This window comes from Mauremys reevesii, linkage group 9 (genome assembly GCF_016161935.1).
Source record: "Mauremys reevesii isolate NIE-2019 linkage group 9, ASM1616193v1, whole genome shotgun sequence".
In the NCBI taxonomy this organism is placed as follows: domain Eukaryota; kingdom Metazoa; phylum Chordata; order Testudines; family Geoemydidae; genus Mauremys; species Mauremys reevesii.
Genome location: NC_052631.1, coordinates 55598060 through 55614981, shown reverse-complemented (window position 1 = coordinate 55614981; position 16922 = coordinate 55598060). Strand labels below are relative to the sequence as shown.

General features: G+C 49.2%; 1 protein-coding gene across 6 annotated transcripts in view; it reads right to left on the bottom strand.

Annotated features, from left to right (window-relative positions):
- Window positions 1–2462: 2462 nt before the first annotated feature.
- Window positions 2463–16922, bottom strand: part of PASK (PAS domain containing serine/threonine kinase) — a 47961-nt gene continuing 33501 nt past the window's right edge. For 5 of the 6 annotated variants that reach the window (XM_039489347.1, XM_039489350.1, XM_039489351.1 and 2 more), the window contains 3 exons: window positions 12371–12504; window positions 3724–3870; window positions 2463–2856 (listed from right to left, as the gene is read on the bottom strand). In XM_039489347.1, the coding sequence (XP_039345281.1) occupies window positions 2708–2856; window positions 3724–3870; window positions 12371–12504 (430 nt within the window). In that variant the 3' untranslated portion in view covers window positions 2463–2707. Of the gene's footprint in view, window positions 2857–3723; window positions 3871–12370; window positions 12505–16922 lie in introns of those variants that run through there. The other variant, XM_039489352.1, reaches the window with a different exon arrangement.

The window sequence follows — 16922 nt, the reverse complement described above, 5'->3', positions numbered from 1 at the left end:
TTCATTGTAAGTCAATAGTTCACACAGCAACACAAGTGAAAGACACAGCCAAAGAGATACTTCAAGAACTAAAATGTTTATTCTGTTCACTTTTAGAAAACAGTGATACAGCACAATTTTGATAAAAAACCATAGCAAATAAAAATATACTTTGTATTGCCAAAAACTAAACAGGGTGTTAAAAATCCGTCACTTTACATTTTAATATGTAATCCACTCAGTAGAATTAGAGACACACATTGGCTATAGGATTTTCCTGAAGAAACCTTTTAGGTGCAGCTGTAGTCAGTATAAACAGAGTTATTTTGCTACAGGAGAACAAGGTCCAGTGAGGTTTCTCTCTGTTACCCTTTCATTTGTGTGCACATCTCATTTGCATCTGTCCAGAATCGTTCAAACCTGCAGCATCACACACAAAGCATCTACTAGTGAGGGCAGCTATACAGAGTTCAGTGATCAAGCCAGTCCCATAACACTGGAATTATGTACTGCAACACAGCATCAACAAATACATATTTAGATGTATAAATCCTGTTACTGCTGTGGGCTTTTGCATCCAATTCCACACACAGTGCACTAAAAACAGGTCCTTTAAATACTCACTCTCTCTCTCTCTCTGTATCTACCATACAGAATGACAGCTCCTAGGCGATGGGGAGAAGACGGTACGAGTGAGATTTTGCAGCACAGCCAAAATCTGGGAGGTCACTCTGGGGAAGTTCTGGCCCAGATGAAAAATTAAAAACAGAATTAGGGGAAAAGTCTAGTTCAGTAAAAGACTCAACTGATGGGAGTTATATTATTGAGGCCCTGACCTCCTGTGCAATTTGCCCTAAACAAAGCCATGCATGTAATCTCTTTTCAGCCGTGCACCCACCACCTTGTTTACAGAGCAGTAAACAAGCATTCAGGCTTGATTCGATTTTGTGGTGCAGCAAGGATCACTTGAAAAAACCAAGCTGCATTTCTGAAATCCTTAAACCAAGGTTTACAAGAGAACTACAAACCAAGTAGGTCAGTTTCCAAGCTTGACAACATCTCAGTCTTTCTGTCTAGAGAAAAGCACGCTCAACAACAACCACCACCACCAGCTTGCCCATACTCCAGAACCAAGTGCTATTAAACAGAGAAACAAAGTCAAAACCAACTGACCACGCTGGGGTTTTCCACTGTATGTTTCTTTCAATATGAATTCTGTCAGAATCCAAGCCCCTTGAAAAATGGGCTGACTCAGCTTCCCACTGCCATTACAGGGATAGAGGATGATGATCAGCTGGGGTTCTTTCAATCCTCAGCTTCCATCAGCAAACATTAGGACTCCAGATTCTAGATGTGAATGAGCTAAGAAACAGATATAGTAGCAAAAGTAGTCTTCCCATTCGCAAGGGAATGCTTGTCTCAAACCACATTCTAACAAGTGCTGCAGGAAGGCTCATCCACAACCACTGTGCGAAGCCTTGTTCACATGAATAGGATTTCAACCAGAGTCCCAGCTCCTGGGAGGAGTGCATGCCCTGAAGTCTCCTGGCTTGAGCTAATTTTACTTCTAAACAGTTACCAGGGAAGTGCTGCAGTTTCAGATAAGCAGAGGTTTGGCCCAGACTGGAAACTGTATGAGAGTGTGTGGTGGTCTCCTGAATAGGACTCAATTTTATACTAGGAGGACAAATCCTAAACTCACATGGGAAAATCTGGTAAGTGTACTGCTGGATTCTGTTTCATTAACACTATAGACTTCTCAGGCTCACAGGGCCTTTCCAGATGAAGTGCTGATGGCTCAAGGACAGTAAGAAAGAAAAGGCACATTTGGATCCAATCACTGCTAGGGATATCCAGAAAAGCTCTTCTGGAGAAAGTGAAAAGCTTCTGCATTTAAGAGTCTAGAATGGATCAGCCTGAAGTCAAAGACTGGCTCTTTCACATCACTCTCAAACCCCTTCATATCACAGGCCTCTGTTACAGTAAGTGCATGAAGCCAACAGTGTACCAGTGGAGAGATTTCTCTCAATGGTGAGCAATTCCTGTCTTCTAGTACCTAAGGCTAATCTGTCTGTTAAAACAGAAGTGCTTAACGGGAAGCTTCTTTTAGTTCTTGGCAGGGCCGCCCAGAGAATTCCGGGGGCCCGGGGTCTTCGGCGGCGGGGGGCCCCCGCTCAGGGGCGGCTCTAGACCCCAGCACGCCAAGCAGGCGCGTGGGGCGGCCCTTTCCCTGGGGGGCGTCTTCCCGCGGCTCCGGAGCCCGGGACGAGCGGACCTGCTGCAGGCATGACTGCGGCGAGTGCCGTGGTCCCGCGGTTCCGGTTGACCTGCCGCAGTCATGCCTGCGGGAGGTCCAGCCGAGCCGCGGGACGAGCGCCCCCTCCGCAGTCATGCCTGCAGCAGGTCCACTCGTCCCGGGCTCCGGAGCCGCGGGAAGACGCCCCCCAGCAAAGAATTGTCCACCTGCGGGAGCTCAACCGGAGCCGCGGGAAGACGGGAAACACTCCAGGGGCCCCGGAAAACACTCGTGGGGGCCCCTGCGGGCCGCGGGGCCTGGGGCAAATTGCCCCTCTTGCCCCCCCCTCTGGGCGGCCCTGGTTCTTGGGAGGACAGTAAGTGCTGTCCAGATGATGACTAGGGAGCTGTTCTCCAGCAGGTGGGGAAATCTGCAGTATGAGTCCTCCGCATGTCAGTCCCAACACTGAAGATTGGAACAAGATCTCTTGGCCTAAGCAGTGGCTGTTCCTTCCAATTGGGGATCTGTGAGCTCACTGTCATAGGCATCATGGATCAGTCTCTGCTCACTCTGCAAGCAAGGAGCTGGCTGGCTGGCTCTGTGGCTGTGCTCAATACAGTGATTTCTGAAATTATTGCTGTCTGAGAAAGAAGAAAAACAAAGGATGGAACAGGAATTTAGGGATGAGTCATAAACACTATTAATCAGCCAGCACGTACATAGGTGATGAGTTTTTCTTTTCCCTGGGGAAGCTCTACCACTGCTCTGCCCTAAATACCCACCCCTAGTCCATCCCTCCCCAAGGCTCCGCCTCTTCCTGCCCCCACTCCTCCCTTCAGCCAAAGCCTCACTCCACCTCTTTCCACCCCCTGCTCTGTCCCCTCCCTGAGGCACCTGCCCACTCGCTGCCCTCCCCTCAAGCCTCTCCCCCAGCCACCAAACACATGCTTGGGGCACCGCCAAACAGCTGTGGTTGGTGGGTGCTGAACACCCGCTATTTTTTTCCTTGGATGCTCCAGCCCCAGAGCACCCATGGAATCAGCGCCTATGAACATGTACCTCAAACACAGAGGCACAGATTCCAGAAACTAAGCCTTAAACTGCAGTCAGGAAGCAGATAGGAGCCAAATCTCTGCAAGCACTAAGGTCTAGCTTAAAGCAATGACAACTGACATGGCCTAGTTATTAGAGCTGTACTAATACCAGCTATGATTCTAGTTATACGAGCTTCCCCACTACACTATCTTCTCCACGCCAGCCAAGATTCCACTAACAAGATGACTGTACCTAGTCTGCACCATTTAGGATTTCACTGGCAAGTGTTTAGCAGAAGTCCATCTATCAACAGCAGCCATATTTGAGACAATCACAAGAGTAACCACCAAGTTATGATCTGACTCCACACAACTCCTAGTCACATTTCCACCTCCTCTTGTAAATCTTATTCAAAAGATACTTCAGGGGGAGGAGGGGAAGGGAGGGGAGTCATTTTCAGACCGATGTCTTACCTGGCCTGGCCGACACATACACTTCTTCCCACGTATAATTAGCCAAATTCACAGGCTGCAGCACCCAAGGATCCTCTACTAGCTTTTCCAGGGTTGTGCGCTGCTCTGGAGCAGCATGCAGGAGCCCAGACACCAGAGCCATCAGATCTAAGCAAAAAAAAAAAAAAAAAAAATTTAAGTTAGAGACAATAAGAGGTGTTGCTCTGTCTCTGTCCTAGGTGATGTCTACACTGCACAGCTTACAGTGGCACAGCTGTGCCGCTAAAGCCTTGCTGCTGTAAGGGATGCAGTGTAGCCGCTAGTTATCGGCATGAGAGCTTTCCCACCAACAAAGCACTGTCCACACCTGCCCTTTTTGTGGTTAAAACTTTTGTCAGTCAGGAGGGTGTTTTTCTCACACCCCTAACCAATGAAAGTTTTAACAACAAAAGTGCAGTGTAGACATAGTCCTACTTACTCTGATACTGCTGTATGAGGTCACAAGGCACTCTAAGGCCCTGTCTACACTGGCAAGTTTCTGTGCAGTAAAGCAACTTTCTGTGTTGTAACTCCCAAGGTGTACACACTGCAGATAGTGTGCAGAAACTGCAGAGTTGCAGTGATGTAAAAAAACCACCCTGACGAGAAGCATCCAGTCTTCTGCACCAGGGGTACAGCACCACAGTGCCAGTGTAGACACCCGGGTTTACTACAGCACTGTGATTGGCCTCCGGGACATGTCCCACAATGCCAGTTCTTGCCTCTCTGGTCATCATTTTGACCTCTACTGCCCTGCCCTCAGGTGACCAACCTTAATCCCGCCTCATAAATTCCTTTGGAATTTTGGAAGTCCCCTTCCTGTTTGCTCGGTGATGCGTGCTGTGGTCTCAGCGCATCTTTCCAGATGGCCACACCAGGCAATCCCCTGCTTGGAGCAATGCAGAGCTGCTGGCCCTCATCAACATTTGGGGAGAGGAGGCTGTGCAGTCCTAGCTGCGCTCCAGCCGTAGCAATTATACCTATGGACAGATTTCACATTCCATGACAGAAAGGGGCCATGACTGGGACACACTGCAGTGCAGGGTCATAGAATATCAGGGCAGGAAGGGACCTCAGGAGGTCATCTAGTCCAACCCCCTGCTCAAAGCAGGACCAATCCCCAACTAAATCATCCCAACCAGGGCTTTGTCAAGCCTGACCTTAAAAACCTCTAAGGAAGGAGATTCCACCACCTCCCTAGGTAACCCATTCCAGTGTTTCACCACCCTTCTAGTGAAAAAGTTTTTCCTAATATCCAACCTAAACCTCCCTCACTGCAGTCTGAGACCATTACTCCTTCTTCTGTCATCTACCACCACTGAGAACAGTCTAGATCCATCCTCTTTGGAACTCCCTTTCAGGTAGTTGAAAGCAGCTATCAAATCCCCCCTCATTCTTCTCTTCCGCAGACTAAACAATCCCAGTTCTCTCAGCCTCTCCTCATAAGTCATGTGCTCCAGCCCCCTAATCATTGTTGTTGCCCTCCGCTGGACTCTCTCCAATTTTCCACATCCTTCTAGTAGTGTGGGGCCCAAAACTGGACACAGTACTCCAGATGAAGCCTCACCAATGTCAAATAGAGGGGAATGATCACTGTGATTAATCTCTGAGCAAAAGTATTGCCAAGCTTAAAATGAACAAAGGTATTGTCAATGTTAGGCCTCAAACTTCCGCTTTGCAGAGGTAAAAAGGGAAAGCTTTGCAGAAGTATAAACTAAGACTTGTGGTCAAAATGCGCTGTAACCAGACAACACATTCTAACTCCTATAAAGCGAGGTAGGTTGTACCCCTGGGCACAGCTTGTCTAACCCACATTTAAAACAATTGGCTACAAGAAAATAAGTAAGCATAAATTATACGGTCAAAGCAACACAAGGAGATACGTAAGCATAAATTATATAGCCAAGTCGACAACGCTAACCACATTAAAGATTTGGCTGACCCTAATTGGTCAGCCTGTTTTAAGACACGGCCGACAGATCAGATAAAAAGTACAAAGGCATGAGACTGTGTGTTTCGGTCATAAGGGAAACCTGACCCACATCTGCTGAACCGAAGGGACATGCACTTCACGACTGTCTGGACCTGGCCAGTGCGCAAAACGGCCGACTGAAGGGTAACATATTTTTGGGTGAATGTAGGGTAAGGTTATGGAGTAAAGAACTCTGGTTGCTCGAGCAGAATTGATCTCAAGTTGTATCAATACTATAGTGTTAAGATAGTAGTAAGTAGCTAATGAATAACAACTTTATATGCACTTGTGCTTGTCTTCAGTATAACTTGCCATTTATATTAATCCTTATTCAGTGCTGGTATTTAATCTTGCTTTTCTTATTTTGTCTGTGTTGCCTTTATAGTCAACAGTCATTAAAAACCTTTTTGAGGAATAATCAGTAGATTTAATTTTTCTTATACGGGCAATACTCAACCTCATTACATCTGCGTTGGGTGGTGGGAAGTAGCGATCACCCAGGGCCCAATTAGGGTCCTGACGAGTGCCTCCCTCTTCCTTTATCTCCGCAGTCACGTCCCTCGATCTGCTGGCAATGCCCCTTCTTATACAGCCCAAAATGCTGTTAGCCTACATGGCAACAAGGTCACACTGTCAACTCATATCCAGCTTCTCGCCCACTGTAACCCCTAGATCCTTCTCTGCAGAACTGCTGCCCAGCCATTCGGTCCCTAGTCTGTAGCAGTGAATGGGATTCTTCCGTCCTAAGTGCAGGACTCGGCACTTGTTGAACCTCATCAGATTTCTTTTGGCCCAATCCTCTAATTTGTCTAGGTCCCTCTGTATCCTTTCCCTACCCTCCAGCGTATCTACCACTCCTCCCAGTTTAGTGTCATCTGCAAACTTGCTGAGGGTGCAGTCCAGACCATCCTCCAGATCGTTAATGAAGATACTGAACAAATCCAGCCCCAGGACCGACACTTGGGGTCAAAGTGAAGGAGCTGCAGAAGGCAAACTGCCGCTCTGGTGCTGCACTCACGAGCTGCCAGTTCTACAGAGAGCTGGACGCGCTACTTGGTGGTGACCCCATCTCCACTGTAGATAATTTAGTGGCTCACACCAGTCAAGAGTGGACCAAGGCAAGAAGATGAAATCTTGGATGAGGATGTGGAGGGGGACTCAGAGGCAGAGAATGACTCGGAGGTCAGAGATGCATGCAGCCGGGAGCTCTTTTCTACCCCAGAGGAGGCTAGCCAGTCACAGTTGTTGGATCTTGGAGAAGCGCAAACAGGAGAAGAGGCCCTGGTAAGTGGATTTGATTTTGGGAACTGCTGAAGCGAGTTGTTGGGGGCAGAAAGCAGGCTTGTCTCTGTATGATTCACGTAACACTACATGCCTAGTCTGAGCAGCAGAATAGGCTGTTGATAGACTCCCTCACTTCACGGGAATCTGCCTCAGATCTCCAGGAAACTCACAGAGATACTGGCAATCCACTGCCACAGGTTCTTTGGCAGAGCTGCTTTGTTTCTTGCCCCATTAATGGTAACTTTCCCGTGCCACTCTGACGTCACGGGGACGGGGGGTAGGGGGCATTGCTGCACACAAGCGAGCTGCATAAGGGCCAGGGCGGAAGCCGCAGTCTTGAAAGCCCTCCCTTGATTCCCTGCTCACCCTCAGCAGTGAGATATCTTCCATAATGAACACAGCCTGTGGAAAACATGGGGACAGGAATGATTATCAGCCCCCCTCCAGTGCTGGTTTTCCCCAAGAGCCATGTGCCCAGCGTACGGCAGGGTCCGGGAGCACTGATTTACCCTGCCCCTGTGGCCACTCACCATTTTGGGGGTCTTGTGGCTCATATGTGCTTCCCTGGGGTCAGCCAGTTAGTGACTTGTATGTGAACAGAGGCTGTGTTTTAAATCACTGAATCAGTGTTCTCTGTGTTGCAAACAATACTGCTTCTGTAAAATGTTGCATTTTGGCTTCACAGAGATGACCTTGGGAGCCCAGCCTCCCTCTTTGTCATCACTGGCTGAACAGCTGCACAGAATTAGAAAGCGGTCACGAAAAACTAAAGACTTTCTGTGTGACGTTATGATGCACTCCACAGCTGAAAAACAGGAACCGAAGGAGTGGCAGGACAGCAAGAAGAGAGACTGAAAGAACGCAGCAGGCAAGAATGAAGCCATGGAGCAGCTCTTAAAGGTTATGGGGCATCAAGCAGACACGCTCCAGATAATACTAGCTCCGCGCCTGCCCTTCCCTACAGCTGCTGTTGCAAAACTCTTTCCCATGCATCCCCCAGACGGCACCAACACACTCTTATCAACCTCCTGGCTCCAGTCTGTACCCGCGGCATTCCACTCTTCCCCTGTCACAGTCCAGCACTGCAGACCCCCAGTACTCAACACCCATCCCTCTGCAGTTTGGCACTACTGAAGTACAGTATCCGCTGCACTGTACTCCAAAGGAGAAAGTTGGACATGATCCCTTGACATACACAAATCTTTAACTGTCCCGGGACCCCACCTCCTCCTGGGACCTTCCCTCCCCCCATTCCTCTCAGTGCTGATGTGGTTTTTTGTTTGACTCTGTCCTCCGGTTGTTGTTTTTTAATAAAAGAATTGTGTTGGTTTGAAAGCAATTTTTATTCTATTAATTGAAAGCAAACAGAGCCCTGCAAAACAACAGACAACTATCTTAAACCTTCATATTGCACCATCTGCACCAATCACAATCACCTCCTAGCATTACAAGCACTGCACTCCTGAGCGTAGCAACAAATATTAGTGGCTTTCAGCTTCAAATTACTGCCTCCAGGCATCCCTGATCTTTATGGCCCCGCGCCACACCCCTCTAATAGCCCTGGTATCTGGCAGTTCAATTGCAGCCTCCAGGTGCTGAGCCTCAGCAGTCCAGCCCTGAGTGAAGCTTTCACCCTTCCCTTCACAAATATTATGGAGCGTACATCACACAGCTATAAGCATAGGAATATTTTCATCAGCCAGGTCCAGCTTCCCGTATAGGCAGCACCAGCCGGCCTTTAAACAGCCAAAAGCACACTCAACAGTCATTCTGCACTTGCTCAGCCTGTTGTTGAACTGCTCCTTGCTGCTGTCAAGGTGCCCCATGTATGACATCATAAGCCACGGCATTAAGGGGTAGGCAGGGTCTCCCAGGATCACAATGGGCATTCTGACTTCCCCTACAGCAGGGGTAGGCAACCTGTGGCACACAAGCTGATTTTCAGTGGAACTCACACTGCCTGGGTCCTGGCCACCGGTCTGGGGGGGCTCTGCATTTTAATTTAATTTTAAATGAAGCTTCTTAAAAACATTTAAAAAACCTTATTTACTTTACATACAACAATAGTTTAGTTATATATTATAGACTTACAGAAAGAGACCTTCTAAAAATGTTAAAATGTATTACTGGCACATGAAACCTTAAATTAGAGTGAATAAATGAAGACTCGGCACACCACTTCTGAAAGGTTGCCGATCCCTGCCCTCCGGTGATCTTCTGGTCCGGGAAGAAAGTCCCTGCTTGCAGCTTCCTGAACAGGCCAGTGTTCAAAAAGATGTGTGCATCATGCACCTTTCCAGCCCAGCCTGTTAATGTCTGTGAAATGCCCATGGTGATCCACAAGCACAAGGAGGACCATTGAGAAATACCCCTTCCAATTAATGTACTCGGTGGCTAGGTGGTCTAGTGCCAGAATTGGAATGTGCGTGCCATCCATCACCCCTCCGCAGTTAGGGAAGCACATTTGTGGAAAGGCATCCACAAGGTCACGCATGTTGCCCAGACTCATAGTCTTTCAGAGCAGGATGCGATTAATGGCCCTGCACACTTTCGTCAACACGAGTCCAACAGTCGACTTTCCCACTCCCAACTGGTTAGCGACCGATCGGTAGCAGTCTGGAGTAGCCAGCTTCCACAATGCAATCGCTACACGCTTCTCCAACTGCAGGGCAGCTCTCATTCTCATGTCCTTGTGCTGCAGGGCTGGGACCAGCTCATCACACAGTCCCATTAATGTGGCTTTCCTCATCTGAAAGTTCTGCTGCCACTGCTTGTCGTCCCAGACATGTATCGTGATGTGATCCCACCACTCAGTGCTTGTTTCCCAAGCCCAAAAGTGGCATTCCACAGTGGACAGAAACCTCCGTGAATGCCACAGGCAATCTCGTGTCGTAGCTAGTACACATGGCGAGATCAATGTTGCACTCCTCTTGCCTTTGTAGTTTAAGCAGTAACTCCACTGCCACTCATGACATGTCAGAGCGAGCAGCATACTGGTCAACAGTTCGGGATCCATTTGGGCAGACCGAAGAGGCAGAGCGCACAGTACACAAACCATTGAAAGATGGCACCAAATGCAGATGGAAGCATAGGGATTTCTGCAATGCGAAGCAATGCATCACAGAGTATTGGGACAGGACCCAGGATGCCCCACGATCCCCTCCGCCTTCCCACAACTCTTAGCGACAGAAGAATCATAGAATCATAGATTATTAGGGTTGGAAGGGACCTCAGAAGGTCATCTAGTCCAACCCCCTGCTCAAAGCAGGACCAATCCCCAACTAAATCCCCAAATCCCTAAATGGCCCCCTCAAGGATTGGGCTCACAACCCTGGGTTTAGCAGGCCAATGCTCAAACCACTGAGCTATCCCATAGAAATGCTCTGTGGGATAGCTGCCCAGAGTGCACCGCTCCACATACCGCAAGTGTGAACACGCTATTACGCCAGCAGCTGACAGTGTGAACACACAATAGCAGTTTCCCTTCAATGCTCTCTGAGCGGCTCTATAACTCTGCCAGTGTAGACATACCCTTAGTAAATTAGGTTCAATACCCATAAGTAGGTAAAATTGTAATCCCAGATCCCTCCAGCCCTTCTGCCAGGATCTCTCTGTCTTGTTTCATTCACTCAGGGCTGTGTTTGCCAGGCTTGGAGAATGATCTAAGCCTTCCACATTGTATAAACAGTGAACTGAAAAGAGGTAAGAATAGAAAGAAACAGAATCTATGCATGGAAGACTTTTTTTTCACACCATTCTTTTTACAACTTTGGTGCCCCTGATGGGCACCCACCCACTCCAAGACCAGTCCTTTTGCAGAAATGGGGTCTTGTGTTTGTTTTTCTTTTAAGGGCATATACCGGTGGCTTGGGGAAAACACCAGGAAATTCCTAACTGCAAAGCTATAGAGGCTCTGTATGGGACTAAAATATTCCTAAAACCACCTACAGAGAGGTTGCTGATGAAAGATTTATCAACCCAGGACATGCTTGTTCTCTTCAACACCCCCCCCCGGAAGCAAGTCCAGATCATGAAACCAATTCTGAAGCTACAAATGCAAGCAAACACCCTTCACATTCCTATGGGCCTCACTGAGGTGAGGAAGTTGCCAGCAAGACCTCTTAAGCCAACAATACAGGTTGGAAATGGTTAAGTGAAGCAAAGCCTGAATTTGCATTCAAGCCTCCTGTGGACCACTGGTAGTCATTGGACCTTAAATTTATCTAGTAGGCTGAACTTTCCGATTACATTATTTGTTCCAGCTCACTCAATTTTTAACTCCTTGGTGGTTTGGGATAATGAATGAAGGAGTGAACTCATAGAGTTCAAACACCATAGAGAAGGTCTGGAATTTGAAATATTGCCAGTGCAGGTAATACACAGATACTTCCATATGTGTAAAGAATTAGAGTACTTTCCTTAAAGCAGGTGAATATACAGATTTGCATGTCATAGCTCTTTTTCAGATGAGAACTGATGTTTAATAAACTAAGCATGTGTGAGACAGACTCCCAAGAAGAGGGCAAAACCTGGAGAAATTAATATACACTGTGTTCTTCCAGCTACACAAAGGTTCTTTCTAGAGCAGTGGTTTTCAAACTTTTTTTTCCTGGTGATCCAGTTGAAGAAAACTGTTAAAGCCCACGATCCCACGGAGCTGGGGGATGAGGGGTTTGGGAGGGGCTCAGGGCTGGGGCAAAGGGTTGGGGTGCAGGAGTGAGGGCTGCAGGGTAGGGCCAGGAGTGAGGGATTGGAGTGTGGGAGGGGGCTCTGGGCTGGGGCAGGGGGTTGGGGTGCGGAGGGGGCCAGGGCTCCGGGTGCAGGCTCTTGGGTGGAGCCGGGGATGAGGGGTTTGGGGTGCAGGGTTAGCATGCAGGCTTACCTCGGGTGGCTCCTGGTCAGCAGCGCAGCAGGGGTGCTAAGGCAGACTTCCTGCCTGTCCTGGCACCGCAGACTGCACAGCACCCCGGAAGCAGCCAGCAGCAGGTCTGGCTCCTAGGCGGAGGCGTGCAAGCGGCTTCACACAGCTCTCGCCCAATGGGAGTGTGGAGCTGCTGCTCAGGGCAGGGGCAGCACACGGAGCCCCATGGCCCCCCCCTGCCTAGGAGCGGGACTGCAGCTGGCCGTTTCCAGGGTGCAGCATGGTGTCAGAACAGATAGGAATTAGCCTGCCTTACCTGGACAGCACCGCCGACGGGACTTTTAACAGCCCAGTCGGCGGTGCTGACCAGAGCTGCCACGACCCAATGCCTTACATTCTGCGACCCAGTACTGGATCGCAACCCGCAATTTGAAAACCACTGTTCTAGAGCAATCTCTTCAACTATGGTCAGTTCCACTGGCAATGAATGGCATGAATAAATGAAAACTCACCTTCTGACACCCTGTAAGGAGGATTTAGTACAGCCTCCATGGTCTCCTCTAATTCACAGAAGGGATTCTCTCCAAAGAGTAGGGTATAAAGGGTGATGCCAAGTGACCACATCTCCAGCTCTGGTCCCTGGTACCTACAGAAAAATACAGAAGCCCACATAAATTCAAAGTACAAATACACTAAGATATATGAAAGAACACACATTTATAAGGTGTGTATATGTGGTTCTGAATTTAATTTCAAAGTTAGGAAAGATAATATGCAAATATTTTAGTTCTACACAACTATATAAATGCTTAAGCAGAAAAATATATATAAACACTTTTAATTGTCCTATGGTGCCTTCATGCACACGCACACAATCCCTGACCATCTCCCACCCTCATTTCCCCAACACTTGGTATTCAGTTTCGCAAGTCGGTGCTTTCAAAAGTGAGAGCACTTATCACTTGCAATCACTACACAAGCTTTCTTCATGCATCTCTGTATTTTTCCTCACATACAACACTTCCAGTAATTTTAGTCGTGGGCCTCTCCTAAATAGAAACTGATAAATTATGCCAAACTGCAAACAAATTATGCAACATGAATTAACAGCCACTAGAGGAACAGCCACCTCATCATAACTAGTGTCTAGATGAAATCAGAACCTAGCCTTCCTGAACAAAGAGGGCTAGTATAGCTACAATATATATCTGGTGACCAGAAGAGCGGACTAACTACTGAACCCAGGCCAAAATTAGAGCTTGTGTACACTTACAGCACTGCAGGTGCACCAGTACCACTGTAGCGCTTAGTGAAGACACTACCTATGCTGGTGGAAGAGCTTTTCTCGTCAGCACAGGTACTCCAATTCCCCATGAGGCAGTAGCAATGTCAATAGGATAAGTCCTCCTGTCAATATAGCGCTGTCTATGCCAAGAGTTTGGCCAGTATAGCTGCACTGCTCATTCCACACCCCGGAGTGATGTCATTATACCTACATAAGTTTGTAGTGTAGACCGGGGCTTACCAACCAGAGTTTCAAACTACAGGTTAGACAGCTATGGGGATACCCCTCATCATCCTGAAACACCCTCTCCCAAGAGAAGAGTCCTACCACTTGACATCCCATCTGGGAAGGAAGGTAACTTGCTTCACACAGGGCTAGAAGTGTGTGTCACTCTGTACCTCGGGGGAACACCCTGCACCCCCATGTTCATCCTTATAATATGACTGTGGGGTATCCAAAGCAAAGTTTAGTCATGTTGGGTGTCTTTGGAAGGTTCATGATGCACTGAGCATTGCTGTTATAGTAATGTTATTAGTTGTAATTTCATATATAAAGTTATGAGGCTGAAAATGTGTCCTCATGGCTTCAAACAAGCCCAGGCAAAGCTCTCCAGGATCAGAGGGGCAGTTCACACCTCATCAGGGCATGAATGGGACAAACCCAGCCCAGCCTCACAGGAACAAAGAACACGGGCCTAGGCAGCAACAAAGGATTCTCCCACAGTATTCTTGCCAGCAAGTTAAAGTATGGGCTGGATGAATGGACTATAAGGTGGATAGAAAGTTGTCTAGATCATCGGGCTCAATGGATCGTGATCAATGGCTCCATGTAGCTGGAAGGTATCAGAGCGCCCCAAGGGTCAGTCCTGGGGCCGGTTTTGTTCAATATCTTCATTACAAGGCAGCTGCACGCGCAGCGCAGCGCGCCAGGCGCTAGTGCTTAAGTGCTAAGGTGAGTCGAAGCCCTCCAGGAAACTCTCGCCCTCCAGCCTCCGTGGGGAATCCTGTGGGAATAGCCGGACAGCGCTGCAGCGCAGCGCAGCGCGCACACTGACACCACTGGCGCTTTGCACTTTGCAATTTTTTGCATGCAGTGTGTGGTTCACCCTGCCACGCGCTGCAATGCGCTGAAATGTAGCCAAGCCCTTCATTAATGATCTGGAGGATGGCATGGACTGCACCCTCAGCAAGTTTGCAGATGACACTAAACTGGGAGGAGTGGTAGACACGCTGGAGGGTAGGGACAGGATACAGAGGGACCTAGACAAATTAGAGGATTCGGTCAAAAGAAATCTGATGAGATTCAACAAGTACCAGTGCAGAGTCCTGCACTTAGGATGGAAGAATCACATGCACTGCTACAGACTAGGGACCGAGTGGCTAGGCAGCAGTTCTGCAGAAAAGGACCTAGGGGTTACAGTGGATGAGAAGCTGGATATGTTACCAAGAAGGCTAATGGCATTTTGGGCTGTACAAGTAGGAGCAATGCCAGCAGATCGAGGGATCATTCCCCTCTATTCGGCATTGGTGAGGCCTTATCTGGAGTACTGTGTCCAGTTTTGGGCCCCACACTACAAGAAGGATGTGGAAAAATTGGAAAAAGAGTCCAGCGGAGGGCAATAAAAATTATTAGGGGACTGAAGCACATGACTTATGAGGAGAGGCTGAGGGAACTGGGAAGAGAAGTCTGCAGAAGAGAAGCATGAGGGGGGGATTTGATAGCTGCTTTCAACTACCTGAAAGGGGATTCCAAAGAGGATGGATCTAGACTGTTCTCAGTGGTAGCAGATGACAGAAGAAGGAGTAATGGTCTCAAGTTGCAGTGGGGGAGGTTTAGGTTGGATATTAGGAAAAACTTTTTCACTAGAAGGGTGGTGAAACTCTGGAATGGGTTACCTAGGGAGATGGTGGAATCTCCTTCCTTAGAGGTTTTTAACGTCAGGCTTGACAAAGCCCTGGTTGGGATGATTTAGTTGGGGATTGGTACTGCTTTGAGCAGGGGGCTGGACTAGATGACTTCCTAAGGTCCCTTCCAAACCTGATATAAGACGGTTACTCACCGTAGTAACTGTTGTTCTTCGAGATGTGTTGCTCCTATCCATTCCAGTTAGGTGTGCGCGCCGCGTGTGCACGGCTCTTCGGAACATTTTTACCCTAGCAACTCCGGCGGGCCGGCTGGGCACCCCCTGGAGTGGCGCCGCTATGGCGCTGGATATATACCCCAGCCGGCCCGTCCGCTCCTCAGTTCCTTCTTGCCGGCTACTCCGACAGTGGGGAAGGAGGGCGGGTCTGGAATGGATAGGAGCAACACATCTTGAAGAACAACAGTTACTACGGTGAGTAACCGTCTTTTCTTCTTCGAGTGATTGCTCCTATGCATTCCAGTTAGGTGATTCCCAAGCCTTACCTAGGCGGTGGGGTCGGAGTGAGACGTGGCAGAGTGTAGGACTGCTGAGCCGAAGGCTGCATCGTCTCTTGATTGCTGCACCAACGCGTAGTGGAAAGCGAAGGTGTGTACAGAAGACCAGGTGCCCGCTCTACAGATGTCCTGGATAGGAATATGGGCCAGGAAGGCGGCAGACGAGGCCTGCGCTCTCGTTGAGTGAGCAGTGAGGCGGCATGCAGGCACGCAAGCAAGCTCGTAGCATGTCCGGATACATGCCGTCACCCAGGAGGAAAGCCTTTGAGAGGAGACCGGCTCGCCTTTCATGCGATCGGCAACCGCTACGAACAGCTGGGTCGAACACCGGAAGGGCTTCGTCCGCTCAATATAAAAAGCGAGAGCCCTGCGGACGTCCAGGGTATGAAGCTGTTGCTCCCGAGGGGAGGCGTGCGGCTTCGGGAAGAAGACCGGAAGAAAGATCTCCTGGTTGAGGTGGAAGGGCGACACCACCTTAGGGAGGAAGGCCGGGTGTGGTCGAAGCTGCACCTTGTCTGCACCTTTCCGTATACAGCGGACCGACCGTGAGGGCACGGAGCTCGGACACTCGACTTGCCGACGTTATAGCGACGAGGAAAGCCGTCTTCCACGAGAGGTAGAGCAGGGAGCACGTGGCCAAGGGCCCTTAAGGAAGCGGGAAACCATCTGGTTCGAGAAGATGGATCGACCGTCTATGGATGGACGAAAGGCGGACATGGCTGCCAGGTGCACCTTCAAGGAGGAGACCGCGAGTCCTTGTTCCTTAAGGTACCAGAGGTAGTCCAAGATTGTAGAGATAGGGACTAGGAAGGGATTAAGGCCGCGCTGGTCGCACCAGAGCGCAAAGCGCTTCCATTTCGCGAGATAGGTGGAGTGAGTGGAAGGCTTTCTGCTTTCAAGCAGGACTTGCTGTACTGCCGCCAAACAGTCCCTCTCTGCGTGGGTCAGCCACGCAGGTACCAAGCTGTAAGATGGAGGGACTGTAGGTCCGGGTGGCGGAGTCTGCCGAAGTCCTGCGTGATGAGGTCCGGCCATAATGGAAGAGGAATGGGATCCCGAACGGAGAGCTCGAGCAGCAGGGTGTACCAATGCTGCCTCGGCCAGGCCGGAGCAACGAGTATTAGGTGGGCCCTGTCCCTCCGAAGCTTGAGTAGCACACGGTGTATGAGTGGGAACGGAGGGAAGGCGTAGAGGAGGTGGTCCGTCCATGAGTAAAGGAATGCGTCCGACAGGGAGCCCGGAGAGCGACCCTGGTAGGAGCAGAACTGGTGACACTTCCTGTTCTCTTTGGAGGCGAACAGGTCTACCTGGGGAAATCCCCACCTTTGGAAAATCGTTTGTACCACATCTGGACGAAGGGA